General features: G+C 47.3%; 7 protein-coding genes across 7 annotated transcripts; 4 read left to right on the top strand and 3 right to left on the bottom strand.

The window, feature by feature from the left end:
• Window positions 1-510: 510 nt before the first annotated feature.
• SPPG_09032 (uncharacterized protein) lies at window positions 511-974 on the top strand (the record flags this gene model as incomplete). Its single annotated transcript, XM_016757185.1, has 4 exons — window positions 511-635; window positions 704-730; window positions 789-819; window positions 884-974. Exons 1-4 carry the CDS (start codon window positions 551-553, stop codon window positions 972-974), a joined length of 234 nt encoding a protein of 77 aa, XP_016610067.1. The 5' UTR covers window positions 511-550.
• A 646-nt stretch (window positions 975-1,620) lies between these two features.
• SPPG_02531 (rRNA-processing protein UTP21) lies at window positions 1,621-5,408 on the top strand. The gene is made up of 16 exons (XM_016750816.1): window positions 1,621-1,759; window positions 1,829-1,956; window positions 2,017-2,044; window positions 2,122-2,222; window positions 2,279-2,396; window positions 2,454-2,583; window positions 2,649-2,833; window positions 2,896-3,071; window positions 3,133-3,385; window positions 3,442-3,575; window positions 3,634-3,834; window positions 3,894-4,085; window positions 4,150-4,435; window positions 4,497-4,642; window positions 4,715-4,919; window positions 4,990-5,408. The coding sequence occupies exons 1-16, from the start codon at window positions 1,696-1,698 to the stop codon at window positions 5,316-5,318; spliced, it is 2,676 nt and encodes an 891-aa protein (XP_016610066.1). The 5' UTR covers window positions 1,621-1,695; the 3' UTR covers window positions 5,319-5,408.
• SPPG_02530 (uncharacterized protein) lies at window positions 5,403-8,273 on the bottom strand. Its single transcript, XM_016750815.1, has 2 exons — window positions 6,065-8,273; window positions 5,403-6,003 (listed from the first exon to the last, which is right to left on the bottom strand). The coding sequence occupies exons 1-2, from the start codon at window positions 8,246-8,248 to the stop codon at window positions 5,563-5,565; spliced, it is 2,625 nt and encodes an 874-aa protein (XP_016610065.1). The 5' UTR covers window positions 8,249-8,273; the 3' UTR covers window positions 5,403-5,562.
• A 618-nt stretch (window positions 8,274-8,891) lies between these two features.
• On the bottom strand, window positions 8,892-12,121 carry SPPG_02529 (uncharacterized protein). The gene is made up of 5 exons (XM_016750814.1): window positions 11,830-12,121; window positions 11,656-11,747; window positions 11,516-11,590; window positions 9,098-11,455; window positions 8,892-9,034 (listed from the first exon to the last, which is right to left on the bottom strand). Exons 1-5 carry the CDS (start codon window positions 11,869-11,871, stop codon window positions 9,001-9,003), a joined length of 2,601 nt encoding a protein of 866 aa, XP_016610064.1. The 5' UTR covers window positions 11,872-12,121; the 3' UTR covers window positions 8,892-9,000.
• A 1,237-nt stretch (window positions 12,122-13,358) lies between these two features.
• On the top strand, window positions 13,359-15,972 carry SPPG_02528 (uncharacterized protein; the record flags this gene model as incomplete). The annotated part of the gene is made up of 9 exons (XM_016750813.1): window positions 13,359-13,447; window positions 13,516-13,627; window positions 13,681-13,718; window positions 13,795-14,011; window positions 14,077-14,143; window positions 14,206-14,241; window positions 14,306-14,381; window positions 14,444-14,633; window positions 14,707-15,972. The coding sequence occupies 9 exons, from the start codon at window positions 13,359-13,361 to the stop codon at window positions 15,970-15,972; spliced, it is 2,091 nt and encodes a 696-aa protein (XP_016610063.1).
• Window positions 15,973-16,313: 341 nt separating this feature from the next.
• SPPG_02527 (uncharacterized protein) lies at window positions 16,314-17,980 on the bottom strand. The gene is made up of 6 exons (XM_016750812.1): window positions 17,401-17,980; window positions 17,251-17,313; window positions 17,094-17,189; window positions 16,775-17,024; window positions 16,578-16,702; window positions 16,314-16,501 (listed from the first exon to the last, which is right to left on the bottom strand). Exons 1-6 carry the CDS (start codon window positions 17,443-17,445, stop codon window positions 16,475-16,477), a joined length of 606 nt encoding a protein of 201 aa, XP_016610062.1. The 5' UTR covers window positions 17,446-17,980; the 3' UTR covers window positions 16,314-16,474.
• SPPG_02526 (acetyl-CoA C-acetyltransferase) lies at window positions 17,765-19,612 on the top strand. Its single transcript, XM_016750811.1, has 2 exons — window positions 17,765-18,664; window positions 18,740-19,612. Exons 1-2 carry the CDS (start codon window positions 18,123-18,125, stop codon window positions 19,461-19,463), a joined length of 1,266 nt encoding a protein of 421 aa, XP_016610061.1. The 5' UTR covers window positions 17,765-18,122; the 3' UTR covers window positions 19,464-19,612.
• Window positions 19,613-19,630: the final 18 nt, after the last annotated feature.

Raw genomic sequence — 19,630 nt, 5'->3', positions numbered from 1 at the left:
AACAATATAGAAAAACTCTAAAAAAGACAATCATGAGTACGTAACATGTACAAGCCTTTTCCGACGTTTAGCGATTGTCGTCACGTAGGCGTGCAGTTGAGGAGGGCTTGTTCGGGGAACGGTAATCCGGCTGAGGCTTTGAGATGGGAAACATTTTGCTACAAACTGCCGCTTTGACGTCTTGATGTCCTTTTGTCCGGGTGACGTTTGCTACTGAACGCCACTAGTTATTCCTTGGTTGCGTTCACAAGAATGTCTTACATTTAGACTCCCATGACTAGGTTGAACTGTCGAAGCCCTCAACCTCCGGGCCCTCGTCCGTGGGTGTTTACACGCTTGTCATTTAGACATCAGGCATCAGAAGTGTCATGCGAGTTTCACACCAAGCACACGCACTGCACGTCTTGGGCGGACGACATCAGCAGTTACGATGATTGCCCAAGATACCGTGACGACATCTGTCGACTTTATTCGGGAACAGTGTTTAAAAGGTTCTTTTATCCGGTGCATAATACATGAAATCGCTGCAGGGGGTTTATGAAGATTGTAAATGGGACGACCTAAAACGAGTTTTCAAGAAGCGATGAATGCTGGAGGGATCATTGAAGAATACAAGTCCCATACCACCAATCAAAGTGGGTATCATCGTTACATTCTTCCGTTAAGTATTTGTAGCTGCTCTTACAATGACGACTTTCTCCAGACCTAGTTGTTAAAGTCAAGATGCCTGGTACGTTGACGCAGAGACTTTTGACATGTTAATGCCTAGCTGAAAATGCGTATGTCAGATGGTCAAGTATACTCTTATACCAACGTTAGGTAGGTCTGGTATGATTGCGTTCTGGTGCTTGATAAGAGTTCTAATGCCCTGTTTGGCGGACAGTCGTCCGCTCCTCGAGCATTACCTGATCGTTCAAGCACGCTCAACTGGAGTAAGCTCCCAGTCTGGCGGGACCCAAGGGGGAACAAAGTAAACCATGTTCGTTGCACAACTGGTGATTTTCCGGGTCATCATTGGATCTTCATCCCAACTATGTTCTCGATTGGCGCGTCCCCAAGTCATCAACATCATTTTGGTCAATATTACGAGCCTTCCCCCTCGATCGTCAACATATGGGAGGACAAGATATCTAGCTTCCTTTCTATCGCTGTTCTACAACTGACGTGACGCGGCTGAATGCATATATAGCAAGATAGATTAGGATTCCTTTAGTTCTTTGGGATGAATGGATTTCTAGTAGTACCGCAGTTCGAAGTGTAATATGTAACAGATTACGGTCTTTCAGTAGCACTTGGCGCTCTACAATGGGCATAGGTATCAGCAGTGTCAGCATGTATAATTGTCATAATGACCAGCTCTACACCATCGCTTTTACGAGTTTAAACCAGGGATATCCCGCGAATGGTCCGTGCAGTTTCCTCAGGAAACAAAATAGCTCATGAAGAACAGTGCTTGCTTGCGTCCTTTCCGTACGCATGACGCTGGCAGCACATCGCAACTGTGCTGTGGACGAGAAATGGCATATTCGGGTTGAACACCTTGGGTTATGTAGATCTGGTGGCTGTGCAATGAATGTCACTATATTTGAAATTTATGAAATTCACCTTTTTTTTGGTTATCGCGTAAGCGTAAATGATCGGGCAGCGATTACCTTTGCGCTATAACCACCTGTGCTTGTTGTCTTTGTCACAACAATGGTCGCTGCTACCTTCCCCAATACGTTTGACAGCAAGGACAGAACAACAGCTCGTACCAGGCGTATGTACTCACCCCCTCATTGCTCTCTAATGGTCATCGAAGGCAACCTGACATTTCCCAACTTGGCAGGTTCAAAAATCTTCCAGCCTTTTCGAGCGATAGGATACGTGACAGCGGACGTACCTATATGCGTGCAGGTTCGGGGACAAGCGCATGCTATTACCACTTCTGTGGGGAATGCATTTCATATCTATGATGTAAGGGATCTACGGATGCATTTCGTAACTATCACTGGTGCTGAGCAGACTGTTTTTTAGGGCGAGAAGCTGAGTCTACTATTTACTGGTATGGGTGGATATGGGTGTGAGCTATGTGACTCATGAGGGAGTGCGCTGTTTATGCTCAACTCATTGTACTTGAAGGTCCTCAAAGCGCGGAGCCCGTCTCGGCTGTGGCCGTTTTCAAAGATCGAGTATTTGCGGCTACGGGATCACACATATCCGTGGCGGAGCGGGGAAAGGAGGTATGTTATTGGAAAGTATATTTCAGCACAGGGCAAAGTACTTACTGGATGTACAGGTTGCAAGATATGTGTCCGATTCAGATGCAGCAATCTTCTCCCTCGTCGTCTTTGGCAACCTGTTGCTGGCACTTTGTAAGGACAATGTGGTCAGAATATGGGATCATACGATCGGAGGTGAGTGAAAACGATGCCTGTGTGTGCGTAGTTAATGCTAATTGATATCAATTGTAGAATTGTACAATGAGCTTACTTTTCCAGAATCATTTCGAGTAACGTGCGCTATGCACCCGAGCACGTATTTGAATAAAATCCTTTTTGGGAGCCAGCAGGGATCTATGCAGTTATGGAACCTTCGGACGCTGTAAGTTGCAACGGTCGTTGCATTATATGCTTCTTACCGTTTCTCTGACAAATGGCATGTTGCAGTCGACTCTTGTATGAGTTTCCATCTCTTGGCTCACCCATAACATTCCTCACACAAGCGCCGTCTGTGGATGTGGTCGCTATTGGTCTTATGGACGGATCTATAATCTTACATAACATTAGAGTTGACGTAAAAGTCATGCGATTGATGCAGGAAGGAAAAGTCACCGCCATCTCCTTTCGAACAGGTGAGTAGTTAGCGGTCTAAGATCTACTTGCCCGTCTTGGATCTCATTGAACGTGTTTGCAGATGAGAAACCACATATGGCTACCGCTAGCATATCTGGCGATATTGCTATTTGGGATCTCGATAAACAGCAGTTGATACATATTGCGAAGGGAGCACATGAAGGGCCAATTCACAGTCTGTACTATTACGCTGGCCAACCGATATTGATAACAGCTGGAGCAGATAACGCCATCAAGGTAATATCGAGAGTCATAATCGTGTCTGCAACCCCTGTCTAATTCTCTGTCATGATTTCAGCAATGGATCTTCGATAGCGCGGAAGGAAATCCACGTCTATTACGATCACGCGGAGGGCACCACGAACCACCCAGTCGCATCAGATACCACCCGTTTGACCACTCGTCTATCATTAGTGCCGGTAACGATCAAGCGTTGCGGCTATTTTCTGTTACGCGAGACTCCAATAGTTTGGAGATATCCTTACGGGATCAAAAGGCGAAGGGGCATCTGGACGATGCACGCATCCCAGCGGTTACGCAGTTTGATGCATGTAGGTGACCGACAAAAAATTGCAATCGAGTGATTCGTGTCTGACTCTCGCTCAAGCGGAAGGGATAGAATCAAAATCGGTCAACATCATCACAGCACATGTCAAGGACTACCAAGCACGAACATGCTCTTTTGGAGGGAAACCAATAACAAAAAGAACGTACACGTCCACTGACAACTCCTTGATCAAAGTACGTGACGAGAGACACCGTGTAACAAATATTTCACAAACTAATGCGCTTCCAACAGTCTGTCGCAGTCAGCGCGTGCGGAAACTTTGGATTCGTAGGTTCAACATTGGGCAGAGTAGATCGATACAACCTTCAGTCTGGCCTCCTTCGAAAGACTTATTCGAATCAGCATGGCGGGCACACAAAAGCAGTCGTTGGAATCGTGTCAGACAGAGTGAACCGGATTGTGGTCACTGCATCGCTCGATTGTACACTCAAGGTTCGTTGTCGGAGTTAGATTTTGTGCTTGAGCATCCTCAAAGTGACTTTGTCGAGTAGTTTTGGTCATTCCAATCAGGTGCCTTGCTGCAGACTATATCCTTGCCAGCACCCGTAGGCTCTATTGTGCTAGACCGGGAAAGCGGGTTGCTTGCTGCTTCATCGGATGACTTCATTCTTCGCGTTGTGGATATACAAACCATGAGAATTGTTCGAGAGTTTAGTGGGCATCGCAGTCACATAACGGACATGGTATGTTGCTAGTATTATGCCAAGAATATTTCATACGAAAGCGTATTTAACATAAGTCGTTTAGTGCTTCAGCCCCGACGGCCGATTATTAGTATCCTCTTCAGTAGATGCAACTATACGCACATGGGATCTGCCTACAGGATACATGGTAGACCTGTTTCGAGTGAACAGCGTGCCTAGAAGTTTGTCTTTTTCCCCAACCGGAGACTTCTTGGCCACCGCGCATGCGGATCACATTGGAATTTTCCTTTGGGTAAATCGGATGCAATTTGTGAATGTCCCGTTCCGAAACCTGTCTGATGAGGATTTGGTGGAGCTGGAGCTACCCAAGATGGCCAATGACGAGACTGGTAAGGTTTCTCTGTAGCCATTTTTACTTGGGATGATTTCTAATGCTCGTTTTTGTTCTAGATGTTCAGGAGGGAGACGCAGAAGTGCCGACAGAGACCCGGGAGAACGAATTGCCACCTGGCGAGGTGGTTGATGATTCACTGATCATGTTATCTGGACTTCCAAAGATTCGATGGCAAAATCTGCTCAGTTTGGAGGCCATAAAGGTAGGTTTATACTTGCCAAGGCATGTTCGAACTCGGATTCACATGGCTTACGTTTACCATCACCATCAATAGAAACGAAATAAACCAGTAGAAGCCCCAAAAACTGAACGGGCTCCGTTCTTTCTTCCATCACTTCGTGAGATGGAACAGACATTCGGAGCAACAGCTTCGGAAAACAAAGCCGATGGACAGAGTTCCCGCATTATTCGGCTACCGGGGGCGGATGTGGAACCCGAGTTTGTGCGATTACTCCGTGAAGGGAGCATGGAGAATGATTGTATGTTGATCATGCCGGGTTGTTCTTTTCGCTTGGTTGAAGAGTTCAAGCTGACTTTATTCACACCCAGATTCGGCCGTGATGACCCACATTCAAACCCTATCCCCATCCGCACTTGACCTAACCCTCCGCACCATGGCCTTCTCCACATCCACCGATAACAATGAAGTTCTTTCACTGTTTCTAGACGCCCTGGCATGGCAATTGGAAAAACGAAGAGATTTTGAAGCAGTCGAATATTGCTTAAATGCACTATTGAAAATACATTCCGACAGTTTGATGGAACCAGGAGTGCAGGAGCGGATTCAAATTTTGGTCAAGAGACATGCGGAGGCTTGGGAGGTTTTGGAGAAGATGTTCCAATATGGGTTGTGTCTATTGGATTTCATTAGATTGTAAGAGAATTTTTTTGGCATAGTTGGTGTACATAGGCTCATAGGCGAAACAAAATTGATTAATATAATGCAAGAGTAACTTTCTGTGGCCATAAGTAATCTGTTATGCAACGTTTTTTGTACCCTATACGCATATCTCAACAGTCAGGGGAACAAGGTAGGCCAGGGTGCAAACATCATTGTATTGTCGATGGAAACGCTACAACGCCACTGCATTGAGCACGAAATGACAGAATCTACAACTTGTTTTACCGCTGCACATCATTCAAGAAAGCGGGTTCAGAAGCCTGCACCACATCAGCGACCTCTCTTTTCGCACCATTCTCTGTCCCACTGCCGTTGCGTCTGTTTTTATCACTCCCACTCCCACTACCAGGCCCCGAATGCTTATACCTCCTCGTTTTCAGCGGTTTTTCAGTCTCCTTTTTCATTTTCGTACCTTCACCTTCATTAGCATCATCACGGTCCTTATCCCACTGATCAGTGGATCTGGTATCATCGACAGCACTTCCATTCACGTGTCGACCTTGGATGCGGCGGTTTCCGCGTTTAGCAGAGTCAGGATGAGAGCGTTGATTCGAGACGTTTGAAAAGGCGCATTGGAATCCTGTTGTTTTATTGAGGTCTTCTAATGCGTTGCGGGCGTTCGCGACGGTGTTGAAATATGCTCGCGAGTGATGAGGGGCATACTGAAAAACAGCTACATGAGGATACGAAACAAATTATGTAAGAGTGATACTGTACGCATACCTCCAATTCCTTGTATCCCTCATATTCTCTCAAAATCTCATCCAATTCGCTGTAAGTTACCGAATACAGCGTCAAAATGTACAGAACTTTGGATTCTTTTCCAATCTCCAATTCATTGACAGTCTCAGATACGTATTCGTTGCGAGCGTAATCGACGCTGCATGCCGGCCACCGTTCGACAATTTTGGGGATGGCTCGGCTGGCTGCTTCGGCAGTGGTGAAAAGTACAAAACAGTAGTCACCGCCCGTTGTAGACAGGTTGGGACGTGTTAGGCGTTTGAGCATAACTCGGGTAGCGCCCACTTGATTAATTAGAAAGTTTTTAAGGACAGCTTTGTTGGGTGGTGGTGAGGTAAGGTGTAAGGTGGATTTCGGGCCGGCAGTAGTGGGTGTTCTGGCCGATTCATCAACGATAGAGTTTTTCAGCTGCGGCGGAGATGTCTTGTCAAATTCAATCTCGTCCTCATCCAATCTTGTAGAAACATTTTCTCGGCTTGCTACTGTCGACGATCCTCCGGATCTGGATGACCCTCTGCGCTTCGGCACTTGGTTACCGCCAGCGCCAAAAGCTGTTTCACCTTTTCTGGAATAGTTGACCCGCAAATTTGTTGTAGCCAATATATCCTCCAACGCGATTTTCGCATGCGCTAACGATGCGTATTGTACGAGGCCGTATTGGTCTCCAGAGGTTTTCATAAATACTTTGAAATCTACAAATCCATTGTACGCGGACAATAGTCTCTTCGCCTGGCCTTCAGTGAGGGCAGCGTGAAGATCCACGTAAAGTACGGCGGACGGTACAACATCGTCAGATGGTCGGTACGTTGAGTATGACTTTCGCACCAATGTCGGTTCAGAGCTCAAGGAGCGACGAAGCTCGGCGAGAGCGCGTTTTGCGGCATCTTCTGATTCGTAAAGACCAATCAATGATCCATCTTCATCGCAAATGAGGCGCTTGAACCCATTGTAAATGGAGAATAATTCCTTTGCGTTTGCACCGAACGGAGGGTTTGTTACCCTTACTCCCGGTAGCTCGTTCATGTCGGCCGAATGTCGTACCTCTACTGATTTCCCGGTAGGATTGGGAAGTGACTTTGATGCAGATTGGCCTCGCCGTTGATTTTTTGCATAATTAATGACAAGATTCGTCGCCCGACGCAGGTGTTCAAGGGCCTCTTGCGCGGATGTCGTTGAATTAAATCGCACAATACAGTGATTCTGCCCTGCAGCGACAATTTCCTGGAACCCTTCCATAGCATCAAATAGTGCTCGCGCATCCTTCTCCTTTAGAAATGGCTCCAATCGAACAAACAGGGCAGATGCGAGTCTCTCCAGTGGGAAATGCCCCGGATCGTTCGGTCGTTTGAAAGCAGCTACTGCAGTCATTTGAGTCGTCGCTCGAATCCGAGAGATGGCAGTTGTTGCGGATTCCGGATCCGCAAAATCCACAAAACATACATTTCCCGGCTGGAATGCAACTTTGACAAATCCTCGGTAAAGCGATAGCATCCCGAGCATGTCTTTAACAAGGGAAAAGTTTGAACTGCGTGGAATGTCCCGGATCTCCACCGACCTTGATATGCGAACTCGACCTTCCCCTACAGTGACCTTTGGCCGTTCATCTCCATTTCGCTCCACCTCAAGACTCTGTGCCAGCCGGCCAAATTGTGCTGTGAGGTTTGTCCCCGAGTTCACATCAACCAAGGCTTTGCAGGCCCATATGGCATCCGAAAAATGCGCCTTACGGCCATCTGTGGACTCGAATCCAGGATACGTTTGTAAAAGTCGCTCCAGTAGATCTTTTGTAAAAAATCTCGGTGCTGAAATGATGAGGGTGGCACTTGGCTCATTTGAATGTCGTCGTTGGTCGGGATTGTGTGTGTCGTCATGTAGATCAGTGCGTGCCACTTGGGCTTTGATGTGCAAAGAGTCATTGATGGTGGCGATCGCAGCGTCGGCTTGGGATGAATTATTAAAGATGAGAAAGAGGTTGCCGTGTGCAAAGTGGATTTTTGATATGCCGTCGACGGTATCCAGGAGGATCTCGCGAAGTGATACGTGGTCATGATCTCTGGGTACGGCAACATAGACAGTTCTGCGTTGGGATGACTCGTCATGTGCACTCGAAACTTGTCTTAGAGACGACGATCTGTCAAAGGTGTTTGATACTGGTGACATTGCCATTGAATTTTGTGAGGTAGGATTGGGTAGGGAGATTGCGAGATGGTAAAAGTCTAGGCGAGTGAGCCGATGAATGAATTTCGAATAGATTAAATGTCACTCCAACCAACAACGTAATCAACACGAACAGACGAGTCGATGAGTTCCTGACATCTTTTGCAAGCTTCTTTTTCTTTTTGGCATGCCGAAAATCCATGCTAACAGCAAGTCTTTCCAGATTGCAGGAGTTCCTTTCAGCAGCTTCTTCAACAGAGTCCGACGCGAACGCCGACAGTGCCGGTTAAGGTGATCATTTGATACTAGCGTGCGGGCCAGAGCTTCACTGTGTACCGTCGTCCACAAGAACTGTGTCCGCTTTCTGCGATCATATCCAAGATACTTATCCTAACTTGTCCGCCCATGAGTTTGTATGCGCTGTCGAATGAGCACAGTATGGAGACTGGAGATGCCCCCTCGTCTCCGTTAATTGCATTGTCCGTGTGAGCCTAATTCACAAAATAGGTCGTCCAAAATACCATTGACGTAGGCACTCTGAATCTGTACAGAGGTATCTCCTCGATAGCGTTTCACCAAGGTTCTGCTTGTTGTCACTCTGTCAGATTTCGATGCCGTGTCAAAGGCGCGCGCCCGTCAACCGGCAGATGCACGGGAATAAAGTATTGTCAATTAAGCTATTCTACCATGTACAAAGACCAGTAAATTAACGTCTATACGAATAATAATTGGCCCAAAAAAATCAATGGATAGATTTTGCATTATTGAAATCCGTCGACGGCCTCCATCCATTTCCTGTGAAGAAATAGAATGTCAAAATACGTCCATCGGCTAGCAGCATAGTTTGGCAATAGTTACCTCAAATCTTCCTGATTTTCAGCTTTGAGAACCAGTTTCCGCTTTGGGTCACTGGTCAATACTGTAAAAACGTATTCCTTTCCCTCCAGAGGTTCTGTTCCTGCCTCGGCAGATACCACCTCTGCTTTTTTCAGATTAATGGTACTCCGTGGTTTGCTGTCCGACTGGGCTTGATCTTGCTGATCAAACACCCACAAGAGCCCGCCTTCAGCCACACACCATCTTCTAGTCCAGATGCTGAGAATGTCGTCGTAAAGAAAAAGGTGAGACGCGTGTTTGATCTGGTCCGTAGTGAGCTTTGGGATCAGTGGAAGAGGAGCGGCGGGTAGTTGTTGGGGTGGGGATGAAGAGGGTGGGAGAAGGGGAGTTGAGGAAGGGATGGGCGCTGATGATGGGCCAGCTCGTTGGAACGTGTATGGGAGCGGTGCGTGTGAACCTTCAACGGGCGCGGAGAGGAGGAGATAGGGAGGTGTAGGAGCATGCTGACGAACAGTGGTAGGCGCTATCCATGGCACGGATCTGGCTGTCGATGACGATGGAGAAGTTGGAACATCGATGCTGTGGCGGCTGTTCTGGGAGGGCGTTCTCGTGTGCTTTGAAACTTCGATATCACTGCCAGTGAGTTGAGAAGGCGTTCTTGTATGCCTTTGAATATCGAGGTCACTAGCACCAGATTGTTGAGAAGAGGTTCTCACATGTCTGGGAAAGTCGAGGTCACTAGCTGCAGTGTTTTGAGACGGCGTGCGAGAGTGCCTCGCAATTTCATGATCAAATGCACCAAGCAGGGACACCTCAACACCCATTTCCAGCGGTGCAATGGAGCTGGCCGACCTCGCAGTTCCAGCAATCTTGCCGCTCACAGATAATGGTCGTATGTTTGGTCGCCGGATCGAGACGCTTCTGAGATTTGGCAGGGGACTAACCAATGGACGAGCGGATGAAGAACTGTCTTCCTGGGATTTTGTAACGGGTTCAGCGTCATCGTGCTGCTGAAGCCCAAGTCCATGCATTACGTCTACAGCAAGAAGCGGTGTAAAGGCTGACGCAGGCAAAAACGTTCCTTCGGCACTGTCTCCATCCTGACCTCCATTCCTTTGTACGCATTCTTCAATCTGTTGATCAACAAGGGGGTTGACTTTTACCAAAGTAGCAGGAGGCATTCCTTCTCCTTCTTTCGGGAATATAGTTTGGAGCATGGACTCGTTTGACGTTTGCCGAACATTTGTCAGAACTCCTGTTGACGATGCGCGGAGCATACCAGTATGTGCTGCGGGCGATGGCGCAGGAGTATTCGGGAAAGCGAACTCTTCCACATAATCTTCACTTTCGCGGCGCTCGCGTCCCTTAGTTGTTGTTTCACCAAATATAGTCCTGATGTCGTTAGCAGAACGGTGCTGGTAAACTCTGCCCTTGGTCCGCGTGGCATCGTTCAGCATTGTAAGAACTTGTTGCTTGGCTCGTCGGGCAAAGGTGAGCGAGGATGTATTAGATCTAGAGAGTGTACCACTCTTCTCGGATAACTCGGCCAACTCTCGCAAGAGCTGTCCATTTTGTACTTGAAGTTGCGCCAACTGTTGCTCCATCGCGGGGTTTGATCTGTCTGACGCTGTGAGTGGTAGTGATTCAGCTGATTCTGCTCGGCTAGGTGATCTCAACGCTTCGGAGCTCTTCACCCGCAGGAGCACAGTCTTGTTGCCATCGGTGTTGTTAGCTGCCGAAAAATAGCTTTGAAATTTCACGCGGGCTGGCGGTTCACTGCCAGTCCGGCAAGACACAACAAAGTTATCATTGTCTGCCGCTGGATCAATCAGGTCAACGGCCCGACGCATGCCGTCCATTGCACGGTTCGCGGCAAAGGCAAACAATTCAAACTGGATATCTGTCAGGGAACGAAGCGTCTGCTTTGTAATCTCGATTCGATCTTGCTCGGATTTTTCAATTTGATCTGCTATTTCGCGCATTTTCTCTTCCCAAGAGTCTTGCATTTTGTCCAATCGTGCGATAGCAGCTTTATATTCCGCTTCAGCCTGTTCCATCTCGATCCTGCAGTGAACTGCCTTGTCTTGAGTGCGATCCTTTCCTCCATTGTTGGAAGCTTTTTCGTTTGCTTGAATCAACTCTCTGCACTTTGCTGCGTAGATGTTGCTCGCTTTCTGAACATTCGCCATATTTTTATCCAGAGCTTTCGTAAACTTTTCAAACTCTGCCTCGGCAGTTTTCTTCAAACGTTTTTGCACTTGGCGAAAGGCAAGGACGGGGGGCTCTATATCAGTTCGAATTTTGAACGCAAGCTGTGAGTGCGAATTGACGATCACGTTGCTCAGGTGGGTAATGCGTTCACCAGCGATTCGTACTGATCTGCAGAGTTTGCATTAGTACATTATGGCACGTCGGGTCTCCAAACAAGCAAAGGCTCACCCAGAGTCATGTTTATTACAGCAGGCCTTTAGCATGTTTGCCATACTTTTTGCATATTCTTCTTCAAAACATGCCCTGAGTAGATCAAAAGCTCGTTGGAACGAAGCGCGAGAGCCAAGTAGCGGACGATACCCTCTGACCTCACGCTCAACATCTCAGCCAGCTCCTTTGTACATTCTATGCTCGACGCCAACTTGTTGTTGAGTACCGAGAACCCTCGGCCGTCATCCGCCTTTTCGCGAAACGTGTGGACAAAGGTGAACATCCTTGCCAAGACTTGTATAATAAACATAACAACACTTTAACCGACATACCCAAAAGTTGTCCCGAAATCTCAGGCATGCATCTGTTGTCATTGGAGATATCCTCTGTATAAAAAGGATGGGAATGATATAAAAATCTATTCCTAACGACAACCGTGGACAACTTTTTTAAAATGATGCGACAGCACGAGTCATTGCGTTGGTTTACGGAAAGGCACAGCATTTTCTTGGGGATCCGGCGATAATGAAAAACAGCCGGATATTGACGCATATCCCTTTGCATCCTGCTTTTAACACAACTTTAAGAGCAGGATATAAATAGCCCATTGACGAGCAAAGCCTTTCTGACATAAGCGACTGCGCCGCACATATAACCATACACAGACAACGATACCATATCATGGGGTGCCGTTGTCCGGAGTTCCAGGACAAGAGCGACCATGTGCCTCCTCCTCGGATCCAGGGCATTGTCCAACAACTTGGGTGTTCTTGGAGGATATTAGATAATCTAGCTCGGATGCACACCGGAGCGTCAAGCGACATGGAGAACTAGTGGGGACAATGGCAACGACCGACGAAGGGGGGGATCCAACTGTGAATCCCATATGGCAAAGCGCCAATCATGGCAACGAGTTCTTTTTTTGGCTTGCATGGGTGTGTGTGTATGTTTTGTGTGTTGTGTATGTATGATGGTACCAATCCAGATACGTTTGATGACAAGAAGCACTATGCATTGCCATGAGATACTCTTGTCCACACATCCCGTATGCGTATGCGTATGCGTGTGTGTGTGTGTTAAAAAGCCAAGAACAGTTACCCAGGTAAAGAAGCGTCACGTCCAAATGTCCAACACACAAAATCATACTTATTAGTCACTGTGCCATGTAAATCCACCAATCAAATCTAAAAGATTGTTTGGGAGTCTTGGCCCCTCCTCTCAATCGCCTTTCCTGAGCCACAGCATTTTTCTGTTTTGCTGGGGCTGTTCCATACCATCGGTGAAAGAAACCGCGTTCCAAGCACGCCCACTTGCTCTCTTCCCCCCGCACCATCCCACCCCATCCTAATACCCGCCCTACTTTTTCACCACCCTTGGGTTAACGATTTTTGAACGGGATCTTGTTTTTTTTTATACACAACACACAGCTGCTTGTTAAACAAAGAAGGGAGTTGCTTCTCCCTCTGTGCCTCTTGTCTCGAGGGTTGTCACCTCGTCGTTTTGGGGGCGGAGGTTTCCCCCCATCCCACTGCCGGGTTCCTTCGGCTTGTGCGCTAAACTTGGATACCGTGTCGACCGTTCGGAACGCGTAGACTTTGGTAAACAAGTGTTTCCTGGCCTTGACAGGTAACCGTCATTGGCATGGTCAGTGTCTCTCTTGTGAAGGATGGTTTGGCTCACGATCGTTTTCTCTCGGTTCCCGGATTTTTGATCTGCCCATTGTCAGTTGATTTCAACGACACGCCAAAGGTATGTTTATCTGTCCTATCGTATTGGTTTCTGAAGAAGTTGCAAATGGTCTGACGTTGCCCACTCTGATTTCCGCAATTTCGGGAAAATGTGTCTAGCTCCCAGCGCGACAATGTCTTCCACGGCCACGGGAAGCTCGAGTGACAACAACCCTTACCAATTTATTACTCTGAGTCAAAGTCCTCGTCAGCGGACCAGCAGGTAAGCCATGCTCTGAAAGCATTCTGCCCACCACTTGTGCCATGAGACTCATCTGCTCATTCTGCCAGGAATTATGTGCTCAAATTGCGACAACAGCCAAAGCACTCGCGAATGTGTGGATTTGGAGAAAAAGTGGACCGCCGTCCGCTAGATCCTCCTCCAATTTATTGTAAGTTTCATGTCAGTGGTTTTTGTGTGATTTTGATCCGGGCTCATCACTGGCAATCTTTTAGCAATTGGAAATTCAAAATACTACCTCGGCAGATGAAAAGTAAGTCGTTCGGTACAATGTCTAAGAGATCAGACTGCACTGGACAACGTATTGACATGGTCACCATGACTTTCAGCTCGTATCTATACAATCCGTACTACTTTATGTATGCGTCCTTGATTTCTCCAGACAGCGAGGAGGAGCTTCATTTGCTGCGTGACGGCAAGACGCGGTCCACCACAGGCTCCATCGTCTCTTCTCTCTATCGTTTGAAAGATTTGGACAATAAGGATGGCGCATTTTTCGTCTTTCCGGATCTCTCTGTCCGAATGGAAGGAGCTTATCGCTTAAAGGTGTGTAGCGCTTCCGTACGTACACTGTGTGTAACATCTTAGTGACGCTGGTTTTGCATCCACAGTTCTCCTTATTCGAAATTATCAACACGGAAATATATTATTGCACATCCATATGCTCAGATGTGTTTAGTAAGCGCTCTCATGCACCATTTATGAGTCAAAATCGCTGTTGTAACCTTGGCTTTCAACAGACGTGTATCCAGCCAAAAAGTTCCCTGGCATGGAAGGTCAGTCTTTGCTGATTTGGTGCATGATTGAATACAGTCAGCTCACATGATCAACTGTTTTTAGAATCAACGTTTCTCTCGAGAACTTTTGCTGAACAAGGTCTAAAAATAAGAATCCGCAAAGAGTTGCGGATGCGCAAGTGCGTTTCAATTTGTAGCTGACTTGCTGTCGAATTGTAAACTTACGTGATGGTATTTTAAGGGGACGAGGAAAAAAGGGCAACAATGACGCAGAGGATAGCCCAGATCCCAAAAAACGTGGACGTAAAAAGAGTCGGCGTGCGAGCATGGATGGCAGTGATAATGGATCCGAATCTGGTTTTTCGGACGACGGTCGCAGTGAACCCGCCCAACGACGCCGCATTGACAGAAATAGCAAGGATTCATCTGCTGTAAGTAGCTTATCAGCTAAACCAGCAAAGTCGCATCGAATTGCTTATCGATATTCCATCCCGATGCTAACAGAAAGATGGAAGTGATAAGCTGGCACATGGTCAGCAGCCCTTCCCTGGGTACGATCGTCGTATGGATGGATATGATCCATCAAGACCCATGAACTCAATGGGACATCCGGATCCCCGCCATTACGGGCATTTGCCACATGATTCATCCGGGCATGTTTACCCTCATTACGGGCCGATGCCTGGCATGCAGCCAAAAGTGTGGCCCGGTCATGGTGATCCGTACCAGTCGAGTGTTCCGCCTCACTACGCGCCCATACCCCACTACGAGTCAGGTGCACCGTATCCACCGCCGCCAACTGGTGGACCGTCCGGCCCAGAAGAATATCCTGTTCCTTACGATGTCAATCAACGGCCGGGCTACCCGCCTCATCATTATGCTCCTCGTGACCATGAGAGGTCCATGGCGGACTGGCATCATCGGGAGTATCCTCGTCATCCGGCTTATGGACCAGGTCCGTATATGACAGCACATGGATATGATGACCCTCAAGCACGGCCTCCCACGCAAGTGAGTAATGAGCATGCAGGTGTACCACCGCCACCATCTGGCCCTTATTACGGCCATCATCCTGCCGCACCAAAGCCTGGAGATTACAAGCCGGACGTCCATGCGCATGTCGCAAAGTATCCACCCAATTACTCGTTTAATTCCAACTTTCACGTCCCGCCGCCTCATCCTTCCACGGATGCCGCCGGCACTGTGCGCCCTCCCCAACATGCAGAGTACCCGCACCATATGCATAGTTCAGACAAACCGTATTCGGCACCTCATCCAGGTGCCCATGTTGGACATGCCCCTTATTATGGGGGTGCCCCGTACCCGCCAACATCAGGTGGCTCTGCGGCACCGCAGCCTCCTGCTGCAGGCATGTCGTACGCTTATCAGACGGCTCCAGCGGGACCGCCTGCCACAGGAAATGAAACTGCAATGGGCGGTCAACAAACAGGTTCTCGTGACGCACGATCGGGTGGTACTCCACAAAAAGCCCCTGGGCCAGACGAAAGTGCCGGATTCGCAAGCTATCCACCGCAATATGCTGCATATGGTCAGTATAAGCTCCCACCCATCCATGAAATTACTGATAAAAACCGCCCTCAGCAGCCTGGACAGGGTCAGGCACCCAGCCAACAAACAGCGCAGCAACAGGCTCAGCAGCAGCAGCAGCAGCAGCAGCAGCAGATTCCCGTCCCGCAGCAAGCTCAGGCAATGGCACATCAACAAACCTCTCCAACAGCGGGGCGCGGAACGGAAGGAGGATGGATGTAGCCGGGAATGGGATGAAATGAAGAGACTGACTTTAATGGATAGCGATTTGTCGTGTAAAACTTGCCCTGGCATGTTGAATGTGATATCTGGATATTTTATCTTGCTCTGCCTGGCTGCTTGCTTGTTTGGGCCAATCTATTTTTTCTTTTTTTTTGAACAAAAATGGTTTACCGAAACTGGGCGGGCCCTGGAGACGGAAATCGGGACTGGGTTAGGGTTGAAGGATTTCATATAGGGCCTTTTTCTGGGGGACCTGCATAATGTGCGCCCTGTGTACAAAAAAAAAAATAAAAAAATGTACGATGCTGGCAAAGCGAACCTTGTAAAAAAAAAATCCTTGTCGGGTGTTGGGGGTTTGGTTATGACTTTTCTTTATCATTTCTAACTCCAAAGATGACAAACGTGAACAATATGGCAACTCCTCCATGCACTCGTTCCGTTCATCTCTATTGCACCATCATGACCCCACTTTGATAAGGTATTCACCCATTGCAATCGAGTCTCAGGCGGCAGATTCTTCATCGAGTTGCTTATCAAAAATGACTAGTTTTAGTTGGGATTCCAATGAAGCGGATAAAAAGAAATAACTTGCGCAATTTTCATACCACAGGAACATAGATTTGATTCGAAATGATATCATAGTTTCTATCTCTCGCTTGTTTTGCATTGATTTTATCGAATGATATACGATTTGCACGGCGGTCTGATGCGATGCTGTTGAGAGGCGTTCCTACGGTTGGGCATAAAAATCAGTTTTATGAATTACCAAATGGTGAGGTAACGCAGTGTATTTTTCGCTTACCTGTAAGAATATCAAATGCTTTCCCAGGATCCTCTTTAACAGGTTTCTTTACACGGTGTTGAAACCATACCGAGAGGGGGTCGGTTTGTTCGGATGGTGCCGGTGTTTGTACCTTTTCCGTAGCGCTATTCTTTGTTGCGTTACCCGTTCCGCTCTTGTTACCTGCGACTGGAAGCGTTGCGACGGATTTCAACCATTCGGCGTAGTTGTGTTGTTTGTAACTGTCATGATAGTTGGTTTTTGTTGCATCCTAGACAAAATGAACATTCTGATCAGAGAGATGGGTCGTCATGCCACAAAATGATGTTATTTCTCGCACCTTTTCGATTTGTTGTCCCCACCATTCACCAGCAACACGAGCTCGTCCCTTGTTTTTTTGATATTCTTGACGTTCTTCTTTGGCGAGGGTTTTAACCTACGATAATTAAAAGTTGATGGTTTGCTGCATGTGCGTTTGTTCTCTCATTGTTTCTTACATCTAGGGGTTTGTAAGATGCTTTTGTTGTTGATGATAGGATGGGATCGTTGAATGCGTTTGCCTAACAGAAAAATGTCAGTACCGTCATAGTTTGGAGGCCTGTTTTTTTTTCTTTTGTAAAATCCCCCATAATCTACCGAAAACTAACCTCCCGCGCTTGACGAGACTTTAGATAGATGCGCTCCGACGGCATATTTTGGTTCTCGATATTGGAAAATGCGTGGACTCAAAAAAGATGTGTGTTGAAAGTAGTGTTGACCTTGCTAGTTTTTGTTGGGGGTCCTGTCGGTGTATTGTTCAACACCCCCTTCCGATCATCTGAAATTCCCGATGACTGCGCCGTTTCCGCGTTTTTTTAAAAGGTATTTGAAATAATGTGAGTATAAAACTTTGACTATCAGGACCGATTTTTTAACTCTTTATGCCAGACTAAGGCTATGGATATTGTTATCAGAGAGTGTGCATTGCATCGTTCGACAACTTTGTAGAGGGTTATAAACAGTGTAAGCATCAACAATTCATCTTGAAGGCAGATCGCATTCGACCAGGTCTAAAAGTGTGACATGGCTTCTTCCAGTGTGTGCTCAAAAGTAAAAACGACAAGAGGCAAGATGTGATTCCACAAACATTAATACTCATCCTGTAATTTCATGAATCCCTAACTGGTTATTTGAACGTTTCGTCGTTTGATTTTCAATAAACTCTCCAAAAAGAAGGACGGCAGATTCTTCGTGCCGAGTAGTTTTTGGTCACACCTCTGAGCCGCGTTTTCCAAAGCTTTATAAGCGAACATTTTGGTTTTGTCCACCACCTCTCCGTCCACCAACAAAACTCAAGTCGCTGTCATATCCTATTCTCCGATATTTCATCATGGCAGCCCAACATCGCATTGAGCAAATCTCTACACACCTGACAATCCGACCGGGTACCATGTTTGGTAGCCCTGTTGGACAGAAATCTGGAGAAGACATTGTCGTGGTCTCTGCTCTCCGTACTGCCATCACTCGGGCCAAAAAGGGTGGATTCAAGGACACACTTCCGGAAGAGCTCCTGTACCACGTCCTAAAGGCTACATTGGATAAGACAGGCATCGATCCCGCTATCGTTGAGGACATTCAAGTGGGCAATGTATTGCCAGAAATGGGTGGTGCAAAGGCTGCAAGGATGGCTCAGCTTCATGCTGGGTTCCCAGTAACGTCGTCCATTGCTACGACAAACAGACAATGTGCAAGTGGATTGCAAGCTGTTGCGGGCATTGCTAGTGCGATAAAGAGTGGGATCATTGAGGTTGGGATTGGAGCGGGTGTGGAAAGTATGACGCATGGGTATGGTCCAACGGGTACGGTGTTGAGTACCGAAAGCGAATTGCTATGTCAGACGCCTGAAGCCAAGGACTGCCTGTTGCCCATGGGGTGAGGATAGTGCAAAGTTTGATTGAATCAACTCATTCAGTCCATATTAACAAATTGTTTGAATTTAAAAAAAAGGATCACTTCAGAAAACGTTGCTCAAAAGTTCAATGTCACTCGAGAAGCACAGGACCGCTGGGCAGCTCAATCTCAGAGCCGTGCTGCAGCAGCTCAAAAAGGAGGCCTTTTCGACAAGGAAATCATACCAGTAACCACCACAATCATTGATCCGACGACCAAAGAAAAGCGTTCCATCACTGTAACAAAGGACGATGGTGTTCGCGAAAACACAACGGTGCAAGTTCTCGGGAAACTGAAACCATCCTTCAAGCCGACTGGCAGTACGACTGCTGGTAACGCCTCCCAGGTCTCTGACGGCGCTGCAGCAGTTTTATTAATGAAACGCAGCAAAGCACAGGCTCTCAACCTGCCAATCATGGGCAAGCTCGTCTCCTTTGCCACGGTCGGTGTCCCACCAAATGTAATGGGTATCGGTCCTGCCTATGCAATTCCCGTTGCCCTTCAAAGGGCAGGAATTACCAAGGATCAGGTTGACGTTTTTGAAATCAACGAGGCCTTTGCATCTCAACTAGTTTATTCTGTGGAATACTTGGGATTGAATCATGACAAGGTCAATCCCAAAGGTGGGGCCATTGCTTTGGGACATCCGCTTGGATGCACTGGAGCAAGATTGGTTGCAACCTTGTTAACGGAGCTGGAAAGAAGGAAGCAAAAGATTGGTGTAGTTAGCATGTGTATGGGAACAGGCATGGGTGCTGCTGCTGTTTTCGAAAGCGAATAAAAACAAAAAGTCCGTCGAAAGTGTTCTAAAACACTCAAAGGCGGAACTCATTGCGCCACATCATTTGTGTAAATGGGGAAGTATTGTAATGTAACCAAATATGGAAGTTCAAGACCGCTTGTCAAAAATGCGAAAAGTTTCCAAAAAGCCCTCCGTCTCGTCTGCGC

Source organism: Spizellomyces punctatus (assembly GCF_000182565.1).
Source record: "Spizellomyces punctatus DAOM BR117 chromosome Unknown supercont1.4, whole genome shotgun sequence".
NCBI lineage: Eukaryota > Fungi > Chytridiomycota > Chytridiomycetes > Spizellomycetales > Spizellomycetaceae > Spizellomyces > Spizellomyces punctatus.
This window is presented reverse-complemented; position numbering and strand designations above follow the sequence as displayed.